Raw genomic sequence first — 20331 nt, 5'->3', positions numbered from 1 at the left:
GTGAAATTTGGAAACAACTGAAATATTCATCAATGGGAGATATAGTCATTGAAAATCACATATAAATTGATATTCTCTATTTTGATGATGTGAAAGGATGCTTTGCCATAAATTGTTGAGGGTGGGGGAGAAAGAGAGAGAGTGTGTGTGTGTGTGTATGTGTGTGTCAAGAAGGAGGAGAGAGAGAGAGAAAAAGAGAGAGAGAGAAGGGAGTTAGGGATGATACATACCAAAATTGTTAACGGTAGTTTCTTTAGAGAATGAATAGGTACTTTCATTTTCTGCTTTATATATTTTAATATCCTTAGGGTTTTGCTGCAATGTAAATTTGCTACAATCAAATTTTTCAAATTTCTTTTTGAGACAGAGTTTCGCTCTTGTTGCCTAGGCTGGAGTGCAATGACGCAATCTCGGCTCACTGCAACCTCCGCCTCTTAGGTTCAAGCGATTCTCCTGCCTCAGCCTCCCGAGTAGCTGGGATTACAGGCATGTGCCACCATGCCTAGCTAATTTTTTGTATTTTTAGTAGATACAGGGTTTCTCCATGTTGGTCAGGCTGGTCTCGAACTACCGACCTTAGGTGATCTGCCCGCCTCGGCCTCCCAAAGTGCTGGGATTACAGGCGTGAGCCCCCGTGGCCGGCCTAATTTTTTAAATTTCAAGTTTGAGGAAAAAAGGAATAATTTGTTTATATGTTTGTCTCCCCTACTAAACACATAAGTCATTAGAAAGCTGGAATCAAATTATATTTGGTTCATATTTGGTTTACTGTATAAATTGTATTTATACAGTGACTGACAAAGAGTAAACACTCCATTAATTCTTTAAATTAATTTTCTTTTATACATTTTTTTTTTTTTTGAGACAGAGTCTCGCTTAGTCGCCCAGGCTGGAGTGCAATGGCGCGATCTCTGCTCACTGCAAGCTCCGCCTCCCGGGTTCACGCCATTCTCCTGCCTCAGCCTCCGAGTAGCTGGGACTACAGGCGCCCGCCACCACGCCCGGCTAGTTTTTTGTATTTTTAGTAGAGACGGGGTTTCACCATGTTAGCCAGGATGGTCTCGATCTCCTGACCTCGTGATCCGCCCGCCTCGGCCTCCCAAAGTGCTGGGATTACAGGCGTGAGCCACCGCGCCCGGCCTTCTTTTATACATTTTAAGGGTGGATGCTTTATTTAGCACATACTTCATTCCCCATGTTATATTTTCCTGTATTTATACATTTGCCTCCCCAAGTAGAGTACAAGTTTCTTGAGGCAGATCAAATAGGGACTCTACAAGCTCTTACCAGTTCTTTACAAGGTATAGATTTTTCCGTAAGTGTTTGCTGTACTTGTTGGATGCTGAAGGACTGAAAGCCATTTTTCCTCCTTGGGCTCCAACTCCCCCACCCACATTATCTTCCTCTTCCACGGTGGGGTTTGAGTTTAGAACATACTAATGTCTCTTGTGACTGAAAGATTAGGAGTCTAGTAAGGAATGTCTCCAAGTTAGGTTTTCAGTTGGAATGGGCACTGGAGCAGATGAAGACCTTGCTTAGGAGAGAATCCACGGCTTAAGCCTGGAAGGAAACTTGTTTAAGAAAAAAATCTGCAAATAATTGCCATGACCTTGACCATGAAAGTCAAAATCTGATTGACTAAGTTTTCTCTTTTAGTCCTGTGTTCATCATTTTCTAGAATTAAAATGTCAGGATAGAAAAGATACATCTCTGCATTCACCAACATAATAAGGCGTAATGTCAGGAAAGCAGAGATAAAACGTTAATGCCTTTCTTTACTGTACTCTGAATGCCAATCTGATCATCTGATTGAAGTACAGAGATAGACGCCTGCAAAGCAATGCCAGCAAGAGTGAATGCACAGGCACACTTGTAAAATGCTACATTTACCTCCTTCAGCAGGGCAGGAAATACCTACCATAAGATGAAAAGATCTCAGTTCAAACTAACAAAGAATGCCATGAGTGCTTGCTTTTTCTTTAGACGGAGTCTTGCTCTGTCACCCAGGCTGGACCATGAGTGCTTTCTTAAACCTCATTTTAAATTTGGAAGAAGAATGGATACACTGGTATGCATAAGAAGTTTAGTATGAACCCATACTATATTTTGTTATCAACAAAGAAACAAGAACAAAATTGGCACCCTCTCAGTAAGCTGAGCTGAGGTATTTTCACACTGAAGGTTCTGCAGGCTTCTGGAGCCCTTGAGAACTGAGTAGGTAGGTTCAGACAGCTATAACAAAATACCACAGACTGGGTGGCTTAAACAACAAACGTCTATTTCTCACAGTGTGAAGGTGGGGAAGTTTAAAACCAAGCTGCACACAGATGAGGTGTCTGGCGATGGTCCTCTTCCTGACCTGCTGAGAGCCGCCTACTCGCTGCATACTCACATGGAAAACAGAGATAATCTCTTTTGTGTCTAGTTTTGTAAGAGTACGAATCCCATTCATGAGGACTCTACCCTCATGATCTGATTACCCCAATGCCCTTTCTCCATAGACCATCACACTGGGACTTAGGGCTTCAACATGTACATTCTGGGTTGCACCGAGGAGCCAGTTATGAAAAAGGCCCTGGGAGATAGGCAGGGAGAAGATGTGCAAGGCCCTGAGGATCTGAGCCTTTGAATCTGGAGTGCAAGTCCGTTCTCACAGGTTAAGGCAAGATCCTGAACAAACATTTGTTGAGGTTTTTCTTTTTGAGTTTCACATAATTCTTTCTTTTTTTTTTTTTTTTTTTTTTTTTTTTTTGAGATAGAGTCTTGCTCTGTTGCCCAGGATGCACTGCGGTGGTGTGATCGCAGCTCACCATAACCCCAACCTCTGGGGCTCACTCAGGTGATCCTCCCACCTCAGCCTCCCAAGCAGCTGGGATTATCAACATGTGCCACTACGCCTGGCTAATTTTTCCTACGCATACTTCTTGTACTTGCACAGTGGAGACAGACATAGACACCAATACATCATGATACAGTGTGAAGGAATGAAAGGAAATAGAATGCACTGTAGGCAGAGGTGCCAGCTAGTCTCGGCTTAGGGGGAAGTTGGAAGAGCTACAGAGAAGGTGTCATTGGAGGTGCCTGGTAAACAATAGCTGTTGTTGGGTGCGGTGGCTCACGCCTGTAATCTCAGCACTTTAGGAGGCCAAGGCAGGAGGGTCACTTGAGCCCAGGAATTCAAGACCAGCCTGGGTAATGTAGTGAGACCCTATCTCCACAAATTTTTTTTTTTTTTAATTAGCAAGGTGTAGTGGTGCATGCCTGTGGTTCCAGCTACTCTGGAGGCTAAGCTGGGAAGATCCTTTGAGGCTGGGAGGTTGAGGCTGCAGTGAGCTATGATTGTGCCACTGCACTCCAGCTGGGGTGATAGAGCAAGAGCAAGACCCTGTTCCTAAAAAAAAATAAGCAGGCCAGAGGTGGTGTGAGCACAGAGAGAGGTGGTGGCAAGAAGAAGGAGACAGACTGGGATGATGAGGAAGGAGATTCACGGCTGAGGGTGATACCAGGAGGCAGAGCCTGAATATCACCTCCTTCCCTTCTCCAGGACCGGGTCCCTTTTAGGTGAGACTAGATGAAAAGGACTCTTCAGCAGCTGTCTTCACAGCAACTAATTTCTGGCAGGTCAGAGTTGGCATTGCTCAAATCTGGGCTTCGTTTCCGAGAAGTTTCACAAGTCTGCCAGGGGAAGTCCCTGGACTTCTTGCTGCTTTCGTGTAGGGCAGGCTGTCGAAACCTCAGTGGATAAAAGACCTAGAGAATGTGCATCCCAGAAGAAGCTGGTCGAGGATATGGGAGCAATCACCATGGAACAGAAGTCTCTCTGGGCAGGTGAGCATGGGGTTGATAATTCAGCAGGAAAGTTGGTGAGGAAGAAAGAGGTAACAGGTCTGTAGAAGAAGTGATCTTCCTCCTTTCATGGGATTTCAGTCTTTCTGTTGACCTTAGTGTCAAAAAATTTCAGGCCAATGCAACTGTCGTAGGGGAACAACCTGATCTTTCCTGAATGGGCAAGAAGGCAGCAGTAGCTGGAGCCCTTTGCACTGGCAGGATGTTCTCAGTTTGCACAGAGGTGCTTCTTGTCCACATTAGAACTGGAGCTAAGACAGGAGAGAGGCCAAGCTTTCTTAGTCTCTTGGTGTATGAGCATTGTATTGGGAGTCACATCTTTCATGGGCTCTGCTGTGGTTATATTTCACAACTTTTGAAGAGCTTCACATTTCTCATCTGCAGAATGATTTATTGAATTAAATGTTTTCTGAACTCTCCCTTTCAACTCTAAAGTTCTGATCCAAAACTCTAGCTTTTGTGATGGCCGGAAATTGGGATGAGAGTGGGGATGAGGCTAAACAGGGTTATGAGTGAACGAGGGACGTTTACCAGGAGGCGAAGGGAGGGTAGGGAATATGTCTGCTGGAGGAAATAAATCATTTCTTTGTGTCCATACCTCTTTCACCTTGTCTTACCCTCTCAAGCCATGAAGCACCCACTTGGCAAGAGCCTTTTGGGTTCCCTGTTGAACTCAGCTTAGCCCTGGACCCACCCTTGACAGAGTAGACAGTAGGGAGGCCACGCTTTGGAGAAGGGCCTGGAGGCTGACCTGAGAGTGGATGTGCCAAACAGAATTTCTCTGACCATTTACACAGTGAGTGTGTGGAGAGCCAGGGCCTAACTTCCCTGCCTAAAAAAACATGTGAATCATCAGGAGAGAACAGTAGAGCCCTGTTTTCCAGCCCTAAGCTCTGCAGGGGAGGAATCAGCTCCAGCAGCTGTGTCATTGAAAGTTTTCTCTCCTTTTTGGCTGCCCCTTTCCTTCACTTTCGGATCTCTAGGGGTTTCGGAGTGGACAATATCCCCAGGCTGGGGGAATTGCAGTTCCAGGAGTCTTGTCCATGGGGCAAAGTTTCTAGGATCCAGGGGTCTGCTCTTTCTTTCCTTTAGGAGGATGTGTTAAGTATAGAATAATCTCACCAGTCTTCCAAGGGTAGATGTCCTATGGAGAAGAGACTGGGTGTAATCTCAAACGTAAGTTTAAAGCACCACCAGGACCAGCTCACACTGCTTACCTTGTTGTAAGAATTGTTTTTACGGCTGGGCGTGGTGGCTCAAGCCTGTAATCCCTGCACTTTGGGAGGCCGAGACGGGAGGATCACGAGGTCAGGAGATCGAGACCATCCTGGCTAACACAGTGAAACCCCGTCTCTACTAAAAAATACAAAAAACTAGCCGGGCGAGGTGGCGGGCGCCTGTAGTCCCAGCTACTCGGGAAGGCTGAGGCAGGAGAATGGCGTGAACCCGGGAGACGGAGCTTGCAGTGAGCCGAGATCCGGCCACTGCACTCCAGCCTGGGCGACAGAGCGAGACTCCGTCTCCAGAAAAAAAAAATAATAATAAAGAATTGTTTTTACATAGGGTGACCATCTCATTTTGCCTGAGATAGTTCTGGTTAAGCTATCGTCCCAGGGAAATTATTAATAATGCTCCTTTTCACTCTTTGAAGGGTCTCATTGGGCAATAAACTATATGGTTACCCTACCTATATTCAGCTCCAGACTAGGCTGTGAGCTCCTTGAGTGCAGGGAAGGCATTAACTGCATTGTAATTTCCCCAGCGCAATGCTTAGCACAGAGCATAAAATTCAATAGAACTTTGTTGGATAAATGAATGAAAAAATAAATTTCCAGCTTGGAAAATGTTTCTGCCTAGGAATGTAGAGACACAAGGCACCCCAGGGCCGGGGAACCTCAAGGTCCTGTAAAGAAACCACAACAGCTGTGGCTGGGGAGCCCAGATGAAGTGTGGCTCTATCTTGTATGTGAGCACACCCACATTTTCACGGCCATTATCCAGTACAGCAGAACCAGGTTTGGCTCAACAGATTTCTCTTTCCACCCATCTATTGCAGGTGTAGTGGTCTTGCTGCTTCTCCAGGGAGGTAAGTAGTCAGTCACTACCGCCTGGATCTCCTGGCTTGGTTGGGTGCTTTCATTTTTGATGTCCAGTTTCTTTTTCTGCTACATGCTTTTACTCTTGGTTATGCTCTCTGGTTCTGCCACTGACATATTTATGACAGAGTCTTTTTTCTCTGTATCATTTTGTGTATCCCTTCTTCTAGTTCTTTTTGAGCCACTCTCTCTCTCACCCCTCCCCCATACCTGGCCTCAATATGTGTGTGTGTGTGTGTGAATACAAACATACACAATGTTTGTATTATCTGTTTCTCTACTGATCTGTGTCATCCATCCATCCATACACACTGAACCTTAGTGCTCCATGGGTGTTTCATATGTTGATGGTATTTCTGTCTTTCAATGTATTTTAGTTTTTTAAATTTTTTTGAGACAGGGTCTTACTGTGTGGTCCAGGCTGGAGTGCAGTGGTGTGACCATGGCTCACTGCAGCCTGGACCTCCTAGACTCAAGCAATCCTCCAACCTCAGCCTCCTGAGTAACTGAGACTACAGGCATGAACCACTACACCCGGCTAATTTTTAAATTTTTTGTAGAGATGGGGTTTCTCTATGCTGCCAGGGCTGGTCTTAAACTCCTGGGCTCAAGCAATCCTCCTGCCTCAGCCTCCCAAAATACTGGGATAAGAGGTGTGAGCCACTGTGCCCAGCCTCAGTGTATTTCTTAACTGGGGTCTGGGTACTCAAGAGCCAGCACTAAAGGCCCAGGCTGAATGGCCCTCAGAGGCTCTGGCAGAATGAGCAAATGATACAATGGCTGTCTTGGGGAGAAAGTTGTGGCTTTCTGGGCTCTAAGGCAATAGCACTAGAGTCTCATTGGCTCTCTTCACTCCACTCCAGGATCTGCCTACAAACTGGTTTGCTACTTTACCAACTGGTCCCAGGACCGGCAGGAACCAGGAAAATTCACCCCTGAGAATGTTGACCCCTTCCTATGCTCTCACCTCATCTACTCATTCGCCAGCATCGAGAACAACAAGGTTATCATCAAGGACAAGAATGAAGTGATGCTCTACCAGACCATCAACAGTCTCAAAACCAAGTCAGTAAGATGAGGGTAGAAGCATCCGGCATGGATTTTAGAGGAGGGAAGCTGGTTTTAAGCTGGGCCTAAGACCTACTGTCTCATTCATTCATTCATTCATTCATTCCTGTGTATTTCTCTGGGTGTATTTCTGATCCTAACTGTTCTCACCACTGCTTCATCCCTTCACTGAACTTCACTTTGGTTCAAACAGCCAGGCCCTAATTGTCCATATTCTCTACACTTAAGAACTCTGTTCTTTAGACAAAGGCTTCCCTGGCAGCCAGAAAATAAATAATCATCTTATTCTTCTGCTTCAGGAATCCCAAACTGAAAATTCTCTTGTCCATTGGAGGGTACCTGTTTGGTTCCAAAGGGTAAGACTACATCTTTATTTTTTGTTCATTTCCCGATGTAATTTTTGATCATCACCACTTTTCTTCCTCCTGAGAAGAGATATTAAACTAGGCTTTAAGAGGTCTTCCCGGCCGGGCGCGGTGGCTCACGCCTGTAATCCCAGCACTTTGGGAGGCCGAGGCGGGCAGATCACAAGGTCAGGAGATCGAGACCACGGTGAAACCCCGTCTCTACTAAAAATACAAAAAATTAGCCGGGCGCGGTTGTGGGCGCCTGTAGTCCCAGCTACTCGGGAGGCTGAGGCAGGAGAATGGCGTGAACCCGGGAGGCGGAGCTTGCAGTGAGCCGAGATCGCGCCACTGCACTCCAGCCTGGGCGACAGAGCGAGACTCCGTCTCAAAAAAAAAAAAAAAAAAAAAAAAAAAAGAGGTCTTCCCTTGGCCAGCTGCAAAACTGATCTGAGTTTTGTCACAAGAAGAGGTGCAGCACTAGGTTTCCTGGGGTGTTTGAAGGAATTCTTCTGGAGCTTAATACAAGCCCAGACACTCAAGGCTTGAAAGTGGGCCATGAACAATACTCAGAAAATTCTTAATTATTTGCATGAATGTTTTTCCCTTTATGGATTATAGAGATAGTTTTAATTGGAAAGTGCAAATTATTTTAAATTACTTGAGAGTTTGACTTTGCACCCTGGGATGGTTTGGATGGGCTGCTTCTGCTTAGAAGCCCCGCCTGGGACCATGGCAGTCAGTGGACTACAATGTCTGGGATCATGGCTCCGCAGCCAAATGGCCTGAGCACCATCAGAGCAGCAGATGAGAAAATCGGTTCTGCTTTGCTTAAAACCAAAATAACCATTGATACAAAGCAGACATTCGAAGTAATATTTTCTACTCACATGAAAATGATATCCCACTCACATCACGAGCTAAATGAAAATACGTAAGGATAAATATCACATTTTTTCAATCTTCAGCTACAGTTTATATAATTTTGAATTTCTTCGGCTTTATTATTTAAAGTGTTAACATCTTAAAAAGTCCAGAGATCTTAAACTCGGCTAGGAGAGTCTTGGAGTTTTTACAGAAGTCTGATAGTACAACTTGTGAAACCTGTCAGTACTGTTACAGCCAGAGTAGGCAGAGAGAAGAAGTAGTGTTAGAAGACCTATGGAGATTTCTGCACACGGAAAGAAGGAAGAAAGATCAGGCTACCTAACTTTTTTGGTTCTGTGTTAACCCCTCCATGAACACCCTTCAATATGAATGGGCTTCCATGGCACCCATCCCTCTAATTCTCAAATTCTCTTCCTTTCCTAATACTTGCTTAGGTGTTGATGCAAATAAAAATGTCTTCATTTATTCATTCATTCTTGCATTCATTCATTCATTCAGTAAATAATTGCTTACCAGTTTAGTGGTTAAAAGTAGAACTTTGGAGATAGATATATTTGGTTTGGATTTCCCTTTAGACGCATGCAAGCTGTGTGACTTCTGTCAAGTTCTTTAATGTCTGCATGCCGCAGTTTTCTTTAACTATACAATAAGAATAATAACAGAATTTACCTCAGGGTGATGTAGAGGCAGGCAATGCAAGCTGTCTAGCATAGTGCCCATGTGCAATAAGGGCTCAATGGTTGCGGTAATCATTACTATATGATTATTGTTGTTATTATTAGGTAAATGCCAGACTTTGTGCCAGGTGCTGTGCAGAATAATTACATATGTGTAACACACAAACTTGCTTCTAAGGGACAAATTAGTAAATTTCTATTGAATGGGCATGTCTCCTAAAATTGCAGGCATCTGCCCAGAGGCTCAGGTGCAATGGCTTTCTAATTATTGTAAGCACTTTCAAATGCAAGAGAAAAGCTAGAAACCTTTTTCCACCACTGTTTCCTGATACCAGGCCAGTTTCTTGCTATCTCTTCCACTTCGAAGATGAGATACATGCAGGAATCAAAATCTCAATTTAATATTGAATAAAACAAAATTAATTCAAGGCTCTAAGAAAGCCTGGGGGTGGGAGGTATTGTAAGAGGTGAAAAGTGACACAACTTAAAGGTTATGTCCCCAGGAAAATACCAGTATCTCATCTACAGCCTTGGGTTTTAAATGCTCTCGGTGCCCTTGGTGTGGGCATCTGAGAATCAATTTCATGGCTTCAGAATTCTAGTTCAGATGAAGCCCTTGAGGAGCTGCTGATTTCAAGTCCTGTTTTCATCAGAAATCCTGGGGGTGGGGAGATCTGCATTGCCTATTTGTGGCTGGGATGCTTGTTTGGGGACCATGAATTCACTGGAGTCCAGTCCTTTTTCTTGGAACTTCCCTAAATGTTACCCCCTTGAGGCACATGAAGCAGGATTAATACCCTCAGTCTCAATTTAGAGGTGGCCAGACTGGAACCCTAAGAGCGGGTTAATGACAAAGTGGCCATCAGAAAGGACTCTGACCTGGGACTTCAATCTAGCTCTCCTGATCCTAAGCCCATCACATTGCAAACTGCTTTTCCAAGGGTGTAAAGTGTTGAAGAAAACCAAAGCTGGACAGCATTTAAGCAGTAAAACAGATTTTATTCAGGAAATATTTCAATGGGGGAAAAAGACCTCAGTATGGTACTGGGTTCTATTCCAAAGGCAGCAAAGGCAAGTGAGGAAATACAGCCAAAGAACACACTGGGGGAAATCAGTGGATGGAAAATCATAAAGAGGAAACATCAGGGCTAGGGGGATTCTTGCTAAATTGATTCAACAGGATTCCTGTCCTACCAAAGGATGCCAGAGTGATGAGATATCACCTGGGGGATGGCATGGGGTGAGTGATCAGGTACCAGGGGCGGGGGTTTCTCACTAAACTGACCTAGCAGGACTTTTGCTAGAATCAGACACGGCAAAGACAGACACAGAAGCCCAAGGTTGGGGTCCAGTTGAGAAGAGGGCTCAGAGAAGCCTACCTAAAGTTTGGTCAAGGCAAGAGTCTTTGTCAAAGGCAGCTCCGTTACCCTCAGGAAGATCTGCAGAGAACCCAGTCTTCCTTTACCTGGCCGGATCAACATTCTGGCCCAACAATCCTTCTTCTCTCATCTGTTCCAAAAAGCAAAAGCATTAGAATAGACAAATTGCAAGTGAATATTGGGGAAGAGAAGACTGCTCAGGATTTCTGTGAAAAATGTGTTACACTACAGATGTTACTTGTTCTTTCCAAAAAGACACTTGTATTGCTTCTTTCCAGGTTCCACCCCATGGTGGATTCTTCTACATCACGCTTGGAATTCGTTAACTCTGTAATCCTGTTTCTGAGGAACCATAACTTTGATGGACTGGATGTAAGCTGGATCTACCCAGATCAGAAAGAAAACACTCATTTCACTCTGCTGATTCATGTAAGTCAGATGCCATGGTGTACTCAGTACTCTGACCTCCAGAATCCACAGCCACATTGGGAGACATAAGGAAGAGATTGAGTGTGGTGGGAAGACACAACCCCAGGCTTTCTGAAGCCCCCACTGATGACAGAAAAGCCCCTGTTCCTATTTTAAGGCAGGAACAATATGAAACAATGGAGCCCCCTTGTATATTTATTTTGATGTTCTTCTTTTTGATGAAGAACATCAAAATAGAGCAACATCCATATAAAAGAGTGTGTAGCCATAGGATTTCCTGGGTACTGAGGTAGCCTCATAGAAGATCTATCAGATAGATGCGAAAATCTGTCAGGTAGAAACCAAGATGATTATTTCCTGGGTACAGTGAGGTTGGGGTCCTCCTGCCTAATGTGGAAACTTCCTGAGCCGATACAGGCACAAGGCATCCCCATATGGGATGGAGAGGAAACGGCTGATCTTTTCCATCTAATGTGGTTCTAAACCTCATAGATCCCAGGCAAGAAGCTTAGCGCTGTACTCGGGGAAGGGGAATCTAACACCTTGTTTCCTTATTTTTCCTAGGAGTTAGCAGAAGCCTTTCAGAAGGACTTCACAAAAGCCACCAAGGAAAGGCTTCTCTTGACTGCAGGTGTATCTGCTGGGAGGCAAATGATTGATAACAGCTATCAAGTTGAGAAACTGGCAAAGTGAGTACATCAGAGCAACTTTCCATCCCTCTGCTTCCAATTTGGTCCATGCAAATGATGCATCGCATGTTTGAGGGATGAGGGGAGAAGGAGGAGAGGGAAGGTCACTGTCCTAACCCTGCGTCATGCAGCCAGGAACAACTTTACAGAGACTTTCAGTCCTTCTAGCAGCATCATTCAAAGCTAAAACAATCACTTAACAATTGTTTCTACCACTGCTCTTCACAAAATTTCTCCCTTTGCTTTTGGCACTTTAGAGATCTGGATTTCATCAACCTCCTATCATTTGACTTCCATGGGTCTTGGGAAAAGCCCCTTATCACTGGCCACAACAGCCCTCTGAGCAAGGGGTGGCAGGACAGAGGGCCAAGCTCCTACTACAATGTGGTGAGTAGGCCAGTGGAACTTCAGGGGTACTGGCTGTGGGAGTGGGGCTGGGGAGAGTCCAGCATGTCTAGAGTTACTTCTCTCTTGAACTGAGGAAGAGCTATGAGCCCAAGAGGGAACTTGGTAGCCCCAAGAGCAAGTGAGTGCAGGAGAAGTGCTTTGACCAGGCACCAAAAAAATGTCATCTGGAAAATGTCAGAAGTGCTGATAGCTGAAGTGCCCTAAGCTCTGTCTCTGGCTCAGAGTGTCTCCCATCCCAGTCTTCTCTGGATTCTCCATCTTTGATACATTTCTTGGCATCTACACAGGTGAACAGAGCTTGTACCTTCCTGTGTCCGTCTACATTCCCTATTTAATTCTGTTTTTAAAACAACCCCATGAGATCAGCTGGGTGGGAAGTGTTACTCCCACTTCACAGATGATGAAACAGAAATTCGTCAGATTCCATTGACTCTTCAAGGTCGTGTGATGTGAAGGTCCTGGTGGTGGGAAATGAAAAGTAAAAAAAAAAGATAGTAATGTAATAATGTTGTTGATGCTGTTCTGGAACATAACGTATCCAGCCAATGAGTTTTCCTTGCCCACTGATTTATCAAGATAGGGGAATTGCAATAGAGAAAGAGTTTAAGTCATGCAGAATCGGCTGTATGGGAGACTGGAATTTTATTATTACTCAAATCAGTCTCCCTGGAAATTCAGGGATCAGGGTTTTTAAGGATAATTTTGTGGATGGGGGGTCAGAAAGTGGGGAGTGCTGATTGGTCAGGTTGAAGATGAAATCATAAGGGTTCAAAGTGGGTTTTTCTTGCTGTCTTTTGTTGTTGGTTGGGATCACAGAACTGGTTGCGCCAGATTCCTGGGTCTGGGTGGTGTCAGCTGGTGCATCAGAATGCAAGATCTGCAAAATATCTCAAGCACTGATCTGAGGTTTTGCAACAGTGATGCTATTCCCAGCTGCAATTTGGTGAGGCTTGGAATCTTGCAGCCTTTGGCCGCATGACTCCTAAACCATAACTTCTAATCTCTTGGCTAATTTGTTAGTTCTACAAAAGCAGACTGGTGTCTAGGCAAGAAGAGAGTTTGCTTCCAAAAAGGGCTGTTAATCATTTTTGAAAGCTAAACTATAGACTAAGTTCCTCTCAAATTGAGTTGGCTTACACCCAGGAATGAACAAGGACAGCTTGGAGGTTAGAAGCTGTTGGAACCGAACTGTCGATTCCCTCCTGGGCAGGGGTCGCCACGAAGGATCACCGACACGAGATTCACAGCAGAGAGTTATTTATTACTAGCGCGCTAGGGTCCCAAGCTCTAAGTTGGCCCTGGGACCCCGAGTGCTTGTTACAGGTTGTTTATATAGGCAAACACAAGTTCAAACACAGCTTAGGGCGCGAAATTCAAACAAAGCTTTAGGCGCGTGATAATTGGGTCTGTCTATGGCCTGAGCAAGGTATCTTGTTCTGATTGGTTGGGGCGGGACCTTAGGAGGTTCTTTCCTGGAATTGCTGATTCCAGGAACATCGGGGACATTGAGTCAGGGTGGGACCCCATGAGGTTACCAGGGTGGGACCTCATGAGGCTATCAGGGTGGGACCTCATGAGGTTATCAGGGTGGAACCCCATGAGGCTATTTCCCGGAATTGTCTTGCTGTCTGGGTTCTGGGAACATCGGGGGGCTATCCGTGGCCATCTGGGGTTTAAGTTTCATGATGGCCAAGCTTTCTAAATTTTATGAGGCTTAGGAATTATGAGGCCTAGTTTCAAAGCAACATGGAGTCAGTTAGCTCAGATCTCTTTCACTGTCACAGTTTTCTCAGTTACAATTTTTGCAAAGGCTGTTTCATATATATGGATGCATATTCCTAAAATTCTGGGAGAAAAAAATATCTGTGTTGCGTGTTTCCAGGCCTTCATATTCAAAGTTACAAAATGGATCAGTCCAGAGCTAGATATGATTTCTGGTTGGGGTTTTCTAGGCCTTCACGTGGCTAAGTCACATCAGCCTCCTTCACTCCTTCCTCTCTGTCAGTTATCTTTAAGGATGAGGAGACTATCTTTGTCTTCTCTAACCCTTTATTTTGTTCTGAGAGCAGGAAAGCCAAAATTAACCTCTTACCTCCCAATCTATCTGTAAACCAAAATTAAATTCTAAGCCCCCCAAACATCTGAACAAATCCCTCCTCTTGGCCAAGGGCATTCAAAGTTAATCTGAAAAATTAATTCAGGTCATGATGGGAAGTTGGGTGTCAGACATGCTTCGCAGCTGACCAGCACTAACATCAACACAGAGACCTTAAGACTGATAGAGCAGACTTTCTAAGTCTGATGAGAAACATTTACAATCTAATCTTTCGGAAGCCTGCTACCTGGAGGCTTTATCTGCATGATAAAACCTTGGTCTCTACACCACTTATCATAACCCAGACATTCCTTTCTATTGACTCCAGGCCTTTAGATAATAACTCTTTCAACCAATTGCTAATCAAAAGATCTTTGAATTCACCTATGACCTGGAAGCTGCAGCTTCTAGTTGTCCTGCATTTCTGGAGTGAACCAATGTACATCTTACATATATTTATTGATGTCTTATGTTTCCCTGAAATGTATGAAATCAAGCTGTAACCTGACCACTGTGGGCACATATCCTCGGGATCTCCTGAGAGCTGTGTCATGGGCCATTCGTCACTCATATTTGGCTTGGAATAAATCTCTTCCAATATTTTACAGAGTTTGACTCTTTACATTGACATATCCCACTGGGTTCAAGGTCATTGTGAGGCCTCATGGACCAGGAATCTGACAGCCACCTTTGTCAGTATTCACAATGAGCCGTTGTGTAGACAAATCCCACAGGGATTTTGTGTTGACTCAAAAGGGAAAGGAAGATGGTGACAACCTTGATTTCATGTTTTCTAGGTTTCTTGACTGATTTCTTTTGTGATCCACCGTCTAGTTCCTTTCAGAAATTAGAAAAAGCTGTATAAGCCTCTTGCTGCTGAAGAGCATATGTGCGTTAGAACAAGCACTCTTGTCCTGGGGAGGTCTGGTCTGTTCACACTCAGATGTAGAAAAGAAACCAAGCAGTCACCTCTGTGAAGTTTGGAATAGAGGCTAAAAAAGGCCTGACACCTTTCTTTCCCCACTCTGAGCCTCCATCTCTCTTCCCATTCTAGGAATATGCTGTGGGGTACTGGATACACAAGGGAATGCCCTCAGAGAAGGTGGTCATGGGCATCCCCACATATGGGCACTCCTTCACACTGGCCTCTGCAGAAACCACTGTGGGGGCCCCTGCCTCTGGCCCTGGAGCTGCTGGACCCATCACAGAGTCTTCAGGCTTCCTGGCCTATTATGAGGTACCTGGAAACCACCTGTACCCTCAGCTCCCTGCCGTGTCTGGGTAGATATTCCAGCTTCAATCTGACAGCACAGTAAAGCATTCTGAGTGTTGTGAAGGGGAAAGTTCACAGAACTACTGAACATGTGAAGGGAGCTCCCAACTCTGGTTTGGGAGAGGGTCAGGGAATGCTTTGTGGAGGAAGTGAAATAAGCTGAACTCTGAAGATGAGATGGAGCTAGCCAGGAATGGGGATAGGTAGAGGAGGATGTGAGAAACTAATAAAGGAAGACTACCTCAAGTTCTTGATTTGAGCAGCTAAGTGAATGGCAATGCCATTTACAGGAGATAGGGAAGACTGGAGGGAGAACAGAGTGGACATTGGTCCTGCTCATGAGATCAGTTTTGGACATTCTGAGTGTGAAGAGCCTGTGGGACATATAGATAACAAGTGAGTCATTGAATATATGGGTTTGGATCACAGCAGACCAGTCTGCACTAAAGAGGTAGATTCAAAAATATCAGCATAAAGGTGGTACCTGAAGCCAAACCATACAATGAGAAGTGCATGAGGCCCAAGACAAACCCAAGAACCTCCTACACCTGAGGGATGTGCAGAGGAAGGGGAACATATGAAGGTAACTGACAAGGAACTACAAGAGGGTTAGGAGGAACCCACACAGATCTGTGCCAAAGACCTTAGAGAAGTGGGTGTTTCAAAAAGGAGGGAGTGGTCAAATGTGTCCAATTCTGTGCAGAAGTCAGATAGATCATAGGGATAACAAAATTGTTCAGTTAATTATACCATCATTTCTCTCTGCCCTCCAATCTGGGAAAATTTATTTAAAAAGCACAGGGGAAGATATAAATCTAACATTAGGTCAACCAACAGAAACTCTTTGGACACTCTCATATCCCAAACACTGGGTACTGTGAAAGCTAGAAATAAGTAATTATCCATCCTTGTCTCTAAAGGGGTTATTGTCAAGGTGAAAAGAATGTAGAATACAGACGTAACTAGTTAAACAAGAGTTCAAAAACAAGGTAACTATAATATTTAATAAAATCAGAGAGGTATTATAAAACAATATGGGATTCAATGACCAATGAATGGTGCAGAGTGACATGAGATCAGAGATGTGTGACTGGGGAAGGCTCCACGGAAGAGGAGAAGTTTATGCTGGGCCTTGAAGGATGAGTAGAAATTTGATCAGGTAGAGAAAAAATATATCATTCTATATCCTGGTCTGTCTTTGGAGTCCCAGCCTGACCTCTCATTGTGAGTGTGGACATGCCATGGGCCCATGCTGAATGACTTGGCACCCACCAAGGTACCCATTCAGTGTAATGCTCAATTTTTCCTTTCACCTTACACATAGGAATGATTGACATATCATCAATTCAACAGGCAACAGGAATGGGACATGGGTCATCGTGAGAGTCCTCAATGAATCTCAGGGTGCCTGATAGATAGGAGGTGGGAGAGAGGCTGACCCACCCTTGGGTAGTTCTAGGTTGATAGCAATAACACTCTTAATTTAAGGGAGAAGAGAGGTCATTGCTCAGAATCTACTGGTAGGGTTATAATATCAACCACTAGATATGCACTTCCCATCTCATGGAAAGTTTGATTTGATTGTTCAGTTCATAATGACTCTAGGCCACTATAACTTTGACAGGTTGATATTTGCTTAAATATTCAACTTTCATTTTCTGCCCTCATTGTAGTAAGCGTGAATGTAGTTCATCCAAAAAGAGTAATCCAAAAGGGATTTTCTATGTGATGTTGAAATGCATTTTTTAATTGAAGATTTATCTTTTTTAGAGCTCTTCCTTATGCTAACAGAAAGAATGTAGCTAATAACAGAATGGGAGCCCCAGGACAGGGCATATTGGGAATGGGAGGGGACAGAGGGGGAGTAATGAGATTTAAGTGGAGATGCTACAAGATGAGGAATAGTGGTGATGGTCAGGATAATACTTCACATTTGTAAAGCACTTTACTGTTTTCAAAAAAAATTTTTTAATGTGTATTAGGTCATTTGATCCTAACAATAACACTGGAAGGTAGATATGTTGAAAGCATTATTATAATTATTTCCATTTTGCAAATGAAGAAATTGGGAGATTTATTGGTCGGTGCTGGGATCTGATCTGGAACTCAAGTATTTTCTGATTTCTAGCTGCTGTGTCTCCTCCTCATGAGACTTTAGCACAGACACTTCCCAGTGGTTCACCTTGGACCACCCACTTCGTATGATATATGTGGTCATTTCTTTCATTGTCTGATCCTTGGGATAAAGGTTCTGATATTTTCCCCAAGTCCCTAGTGGCTCACTGTCCTGTCTACCCCCACCAAGTTTCAAGAATAACCCATTACTAACGCTCTCGTTTCCCTTTCCCCTGCCAGATCTGCCAGTTTCTGAAAGGAGCCAAGATCACGAGGCTCCAGGATCAGCAGGTTCCCTATGCAGTCAAGGGGAACCAGTGGGTGGGCTATGACGATGTGGAGAGTATGGAGACCAAGGTAGGTGGGCAACAGGATCTGGAACAGGCAGATGCTCCTTTAGGTGGGGAATGGGGATATGTAGTAAAATGCCTGAATACTCTATGCTGAAAGAGAGAAGCTTCTGAGGCCCCAGACTCTAGGATAGGATCCAGCAGTCTCTATAGCTCAAGTCTAGTAGTGACTCTATGTCATACCTGTGAGCAGCTGTGGTACAGGTAGACGAGTTGGAAAGGACACAAAAAAGAGTTGAGAACAAGTAAGTTTATTCTGATAAGTGAGGAGTGGAGAGAAGAGAAAGGCAAGGAGAAGGGAGAGGGAATAAAGGAGACATTGGTGCCTGTATAGGTAATCTACTTTGTTAATTCTCTCAGGACAAACTGTTTAGTCCTTCTCATGGATTACCTAACTAGGAGGCTCCAGATTCCTGAGCCTACCAGTTCTTAGACCTTGGTAAGACATTTGCGTTCCTTTCAGGGTTAGGGCAAAAAAGAGGCTTGAGTGTAATTGACAATCCTGGCCACTTGTCTTGTTAAGGGCTTCCTAGTTTCTTCCCTTATTATGGAGAGTTTTCTCAGCCTCCAAAAATGCCAGACTTTGAGTGTGGTGACTCAAGTCAGAATGAGAGGTGGCTAATGCTGACTTGGTGGCTCTCTCTCCCTCAGCAATCTTACCCCTCAGGGAGTCTCTAACTCCAGAAAACCAGTTAGTCTACCACTGTATTCTAAGCTGAGACCCTCATCTGAACCTGATATGGTCCTGGGCATTTAGGGGTCACTTCTAATCTCTATGTGTCCTGTGCCTCCCATAGGTTCGGTTCTTAAAGAATTTAAACCTGGGAGGAGCCATGATCTGGTCTATTGACATGGATGACTTTACTGGCAAATCCTGCAACCAGGGCCCTTACCCTCTTGTCCAAGCAGTCAAGAGAAGCCTTGGCTCCCTGTGAAGGTAACAGTCCAGGCTGGAGCTGGGAGTGGGCAGAGAGATGGGCAGAACAGGGCACAGGAGACTGGGGGAGATCATCTTCACATATTTGGGCTAATCCTTTCTCATGCTCCTTTGGCTCTTCTGCCATGTTTTCTTAGTGATTAGGCTGGTTCTGCCCTTTTCATAGGTTTCTCATAGACTTTTAAAGTGATAATAATAATATTGATAAATTTTGGCTACCATTTATTGAGCATAGTATGAGCTAAGGACATATATATTAGGGATAAATATTGACTCCACCACAATTCTTTGTTACAAAATCATCAGCCTGTCTTAATTTTCTGAATCACAATAAATCTTACTCTGTGCCCTCAATTCACTTGACTGATGACAATTTCCATCTTAGTCACTACCTGATGCTCTTTTTCCCCACCCTCAGTTGATCTTACTTAATCTGGACATTTGTGAGTTCCCATGGTCATTAGTGATACGCCTTTACCCAAGTCTCCCTATTACCTTGAAGGTCGGTGGCTTTGCTGCTGCTCCATCCCTGGGCCCCCAGTTCCCTAGGTGCGTTGTATATCCTCCTGTGCAGATGAAGGCTGTTGCTGACCAACCAGTTATGCTGTGATACATTGGTTCTAGGGCAGAGGGTGGAGTAGCAGGGCGCTGGGGCTCACTGCACACAGACAACTAAAAAGGACTGGCTCTACTATCCTGGCAAAGGGCCTAGAACCATTTGAACACTCCTGACTAGATAATTGGGTAGCAGCCTTCCAATTCTGAGCATCCATTGTTTAGTAACTTGACTTAGGCCTCAGTTTACTGAGTTGGGCTTTGAAATATTTTTCCTTTTGTTTCCAGGATTAACTTACAGAGAAGCAGGCAAGGTGACCTTGCTGCCTGGGGCCTGCTCTCTCCCAGGAATTCTAATGTGGGATTCCCCTTGCCAGGCTGGCCTTTGGATCTCTCTTCCAAGCCTTTCCTGACTTCCTCTTAAATCATGGATTGGACCTGATTTTGTTTTCCTGCAGCTGTTGACTTGTTGCCCTGAAGTACAATTAAAAAAAAATTCATTTTGCTCCAGTAAGTATGGCCTCATTTGTTCAGTCCTTGACCCTGTGATATCAGGTTGTTCTGTCCCTACTATTTGTGGGGTCCAGAGCTAGGGTGAAAATGAAAGTTTGCATATCATGTTTAAATATTAAAAACAGCTAACGTGCTGTTAAAATATGACTTATGCTCCAACATTAACACATACACTTTGCAACCACCTAGAAGATCAGAACTTGAAAATTTAAAATTCTGAGATTCCTTGGAATTCCACACAAGAATTCCCATCTTTGCCTCTGTCTCTCACAGCAGAAGCCTCATGGGCATACTTGTGGACACTGTAGGCTTTGCATCCAAGCTTCATCTGCACTCTACCCTCTACCCTCAACCTCCAACACACACACACACACACACACACACACACAGCCACACACACACCTCTGGGCTATGCATGTGCACACAAGCATTGTAGTCCACTCTCAGTGAAGATGGGCCCAGGGAAAAGTCATGTGCAGTCCCTGAGAGAGCGCATAGGCTCTTCTGGCTGTTTGGGTAGAAATGCTGGATATCTGGATCATGATTTACAAGAGGAGGTATGCGAGCTGTAGGTGAATGTGCTCCTAGCCTGGCAGTCTCCTTACCTTGTGGGGAGGGGTGCAACTGGAAGAGGGCCCAAGTGGGACCCTCCAAAGGAGGGTCAGAAAA

General features: G+C 44.5%; 1 protein-coding gene across 8 annotated transcripts; it reads left to right on the top strand.

Annotated features, from left to right (window-relative positions):
- Positions 1–1979: 1979 nt before the first annotated feature.
- On the top strand, positions 1980–19663 carry LOC105479219 (chitinase 3 like 2). 8 transcript variants are annotated; one of them, XM_071094986.1, is made up of 12 exons: positions 1980–2068; positions 3622–3828; positions 5903–5932; positions 6806–7007; positions 7310–7366; positions 10577–10727; positions 11292–11416; positions 11674–11803; positions 14974–15156; positions 17548–17664; positions 18455–18594; positions 19438–19654. In XM_071094986.1, exons 2-11 carry the CDS (start codon positions 3789–3791, stop codon positions 18590–18592), a joined length of 1173 nt encoding a protein of 390 aa, XP_070951087.1. In that variant the 5' UTR covers positions 1980–2068; positions 3622–3788; the 3' UTR covers positions 18593–18594; positions 19438–19654. The 8 variants fall into 8 exon arrangements, with proteins under 8 accessions (XP_070951087.1, XP_011735419.2, XP_011735421.2 ...); XM_011737119.2 differs by lacking the exon at positions 1980–2068 and adding an exon at positions 3103–3192 and having other exon boundaries at positions 3545–3828; XM_071095007.1 differs by lacking the exon at positions 1980–2068 and adding an exon at positions 3170–3192 and having other exon boundaries at positions 3627–3828.
- The last annotated feature ends 668 nt before the right edge of the window (positions 19664–20331 follow it).

Source organism: Macaca nemestrina, chromosome 1 (genome assembly GCF_043159975.1).
Source record: "Macaca nemestrina isolate mMacNem1 chromosome 1, mMacNem.hap1, whole genome shotgun sequence".
In the NCBI taxonomy this organism is placed as follows: domain Eukaryota; kingdom Metazoa; phylum Chordata; class Mammalia; order Primates; family Cercopithecidae; genus Macaca; species Macaca nemestrina.
This window is presented reverse-complemented; position numbering and strand designations above follow the sequence as displayed.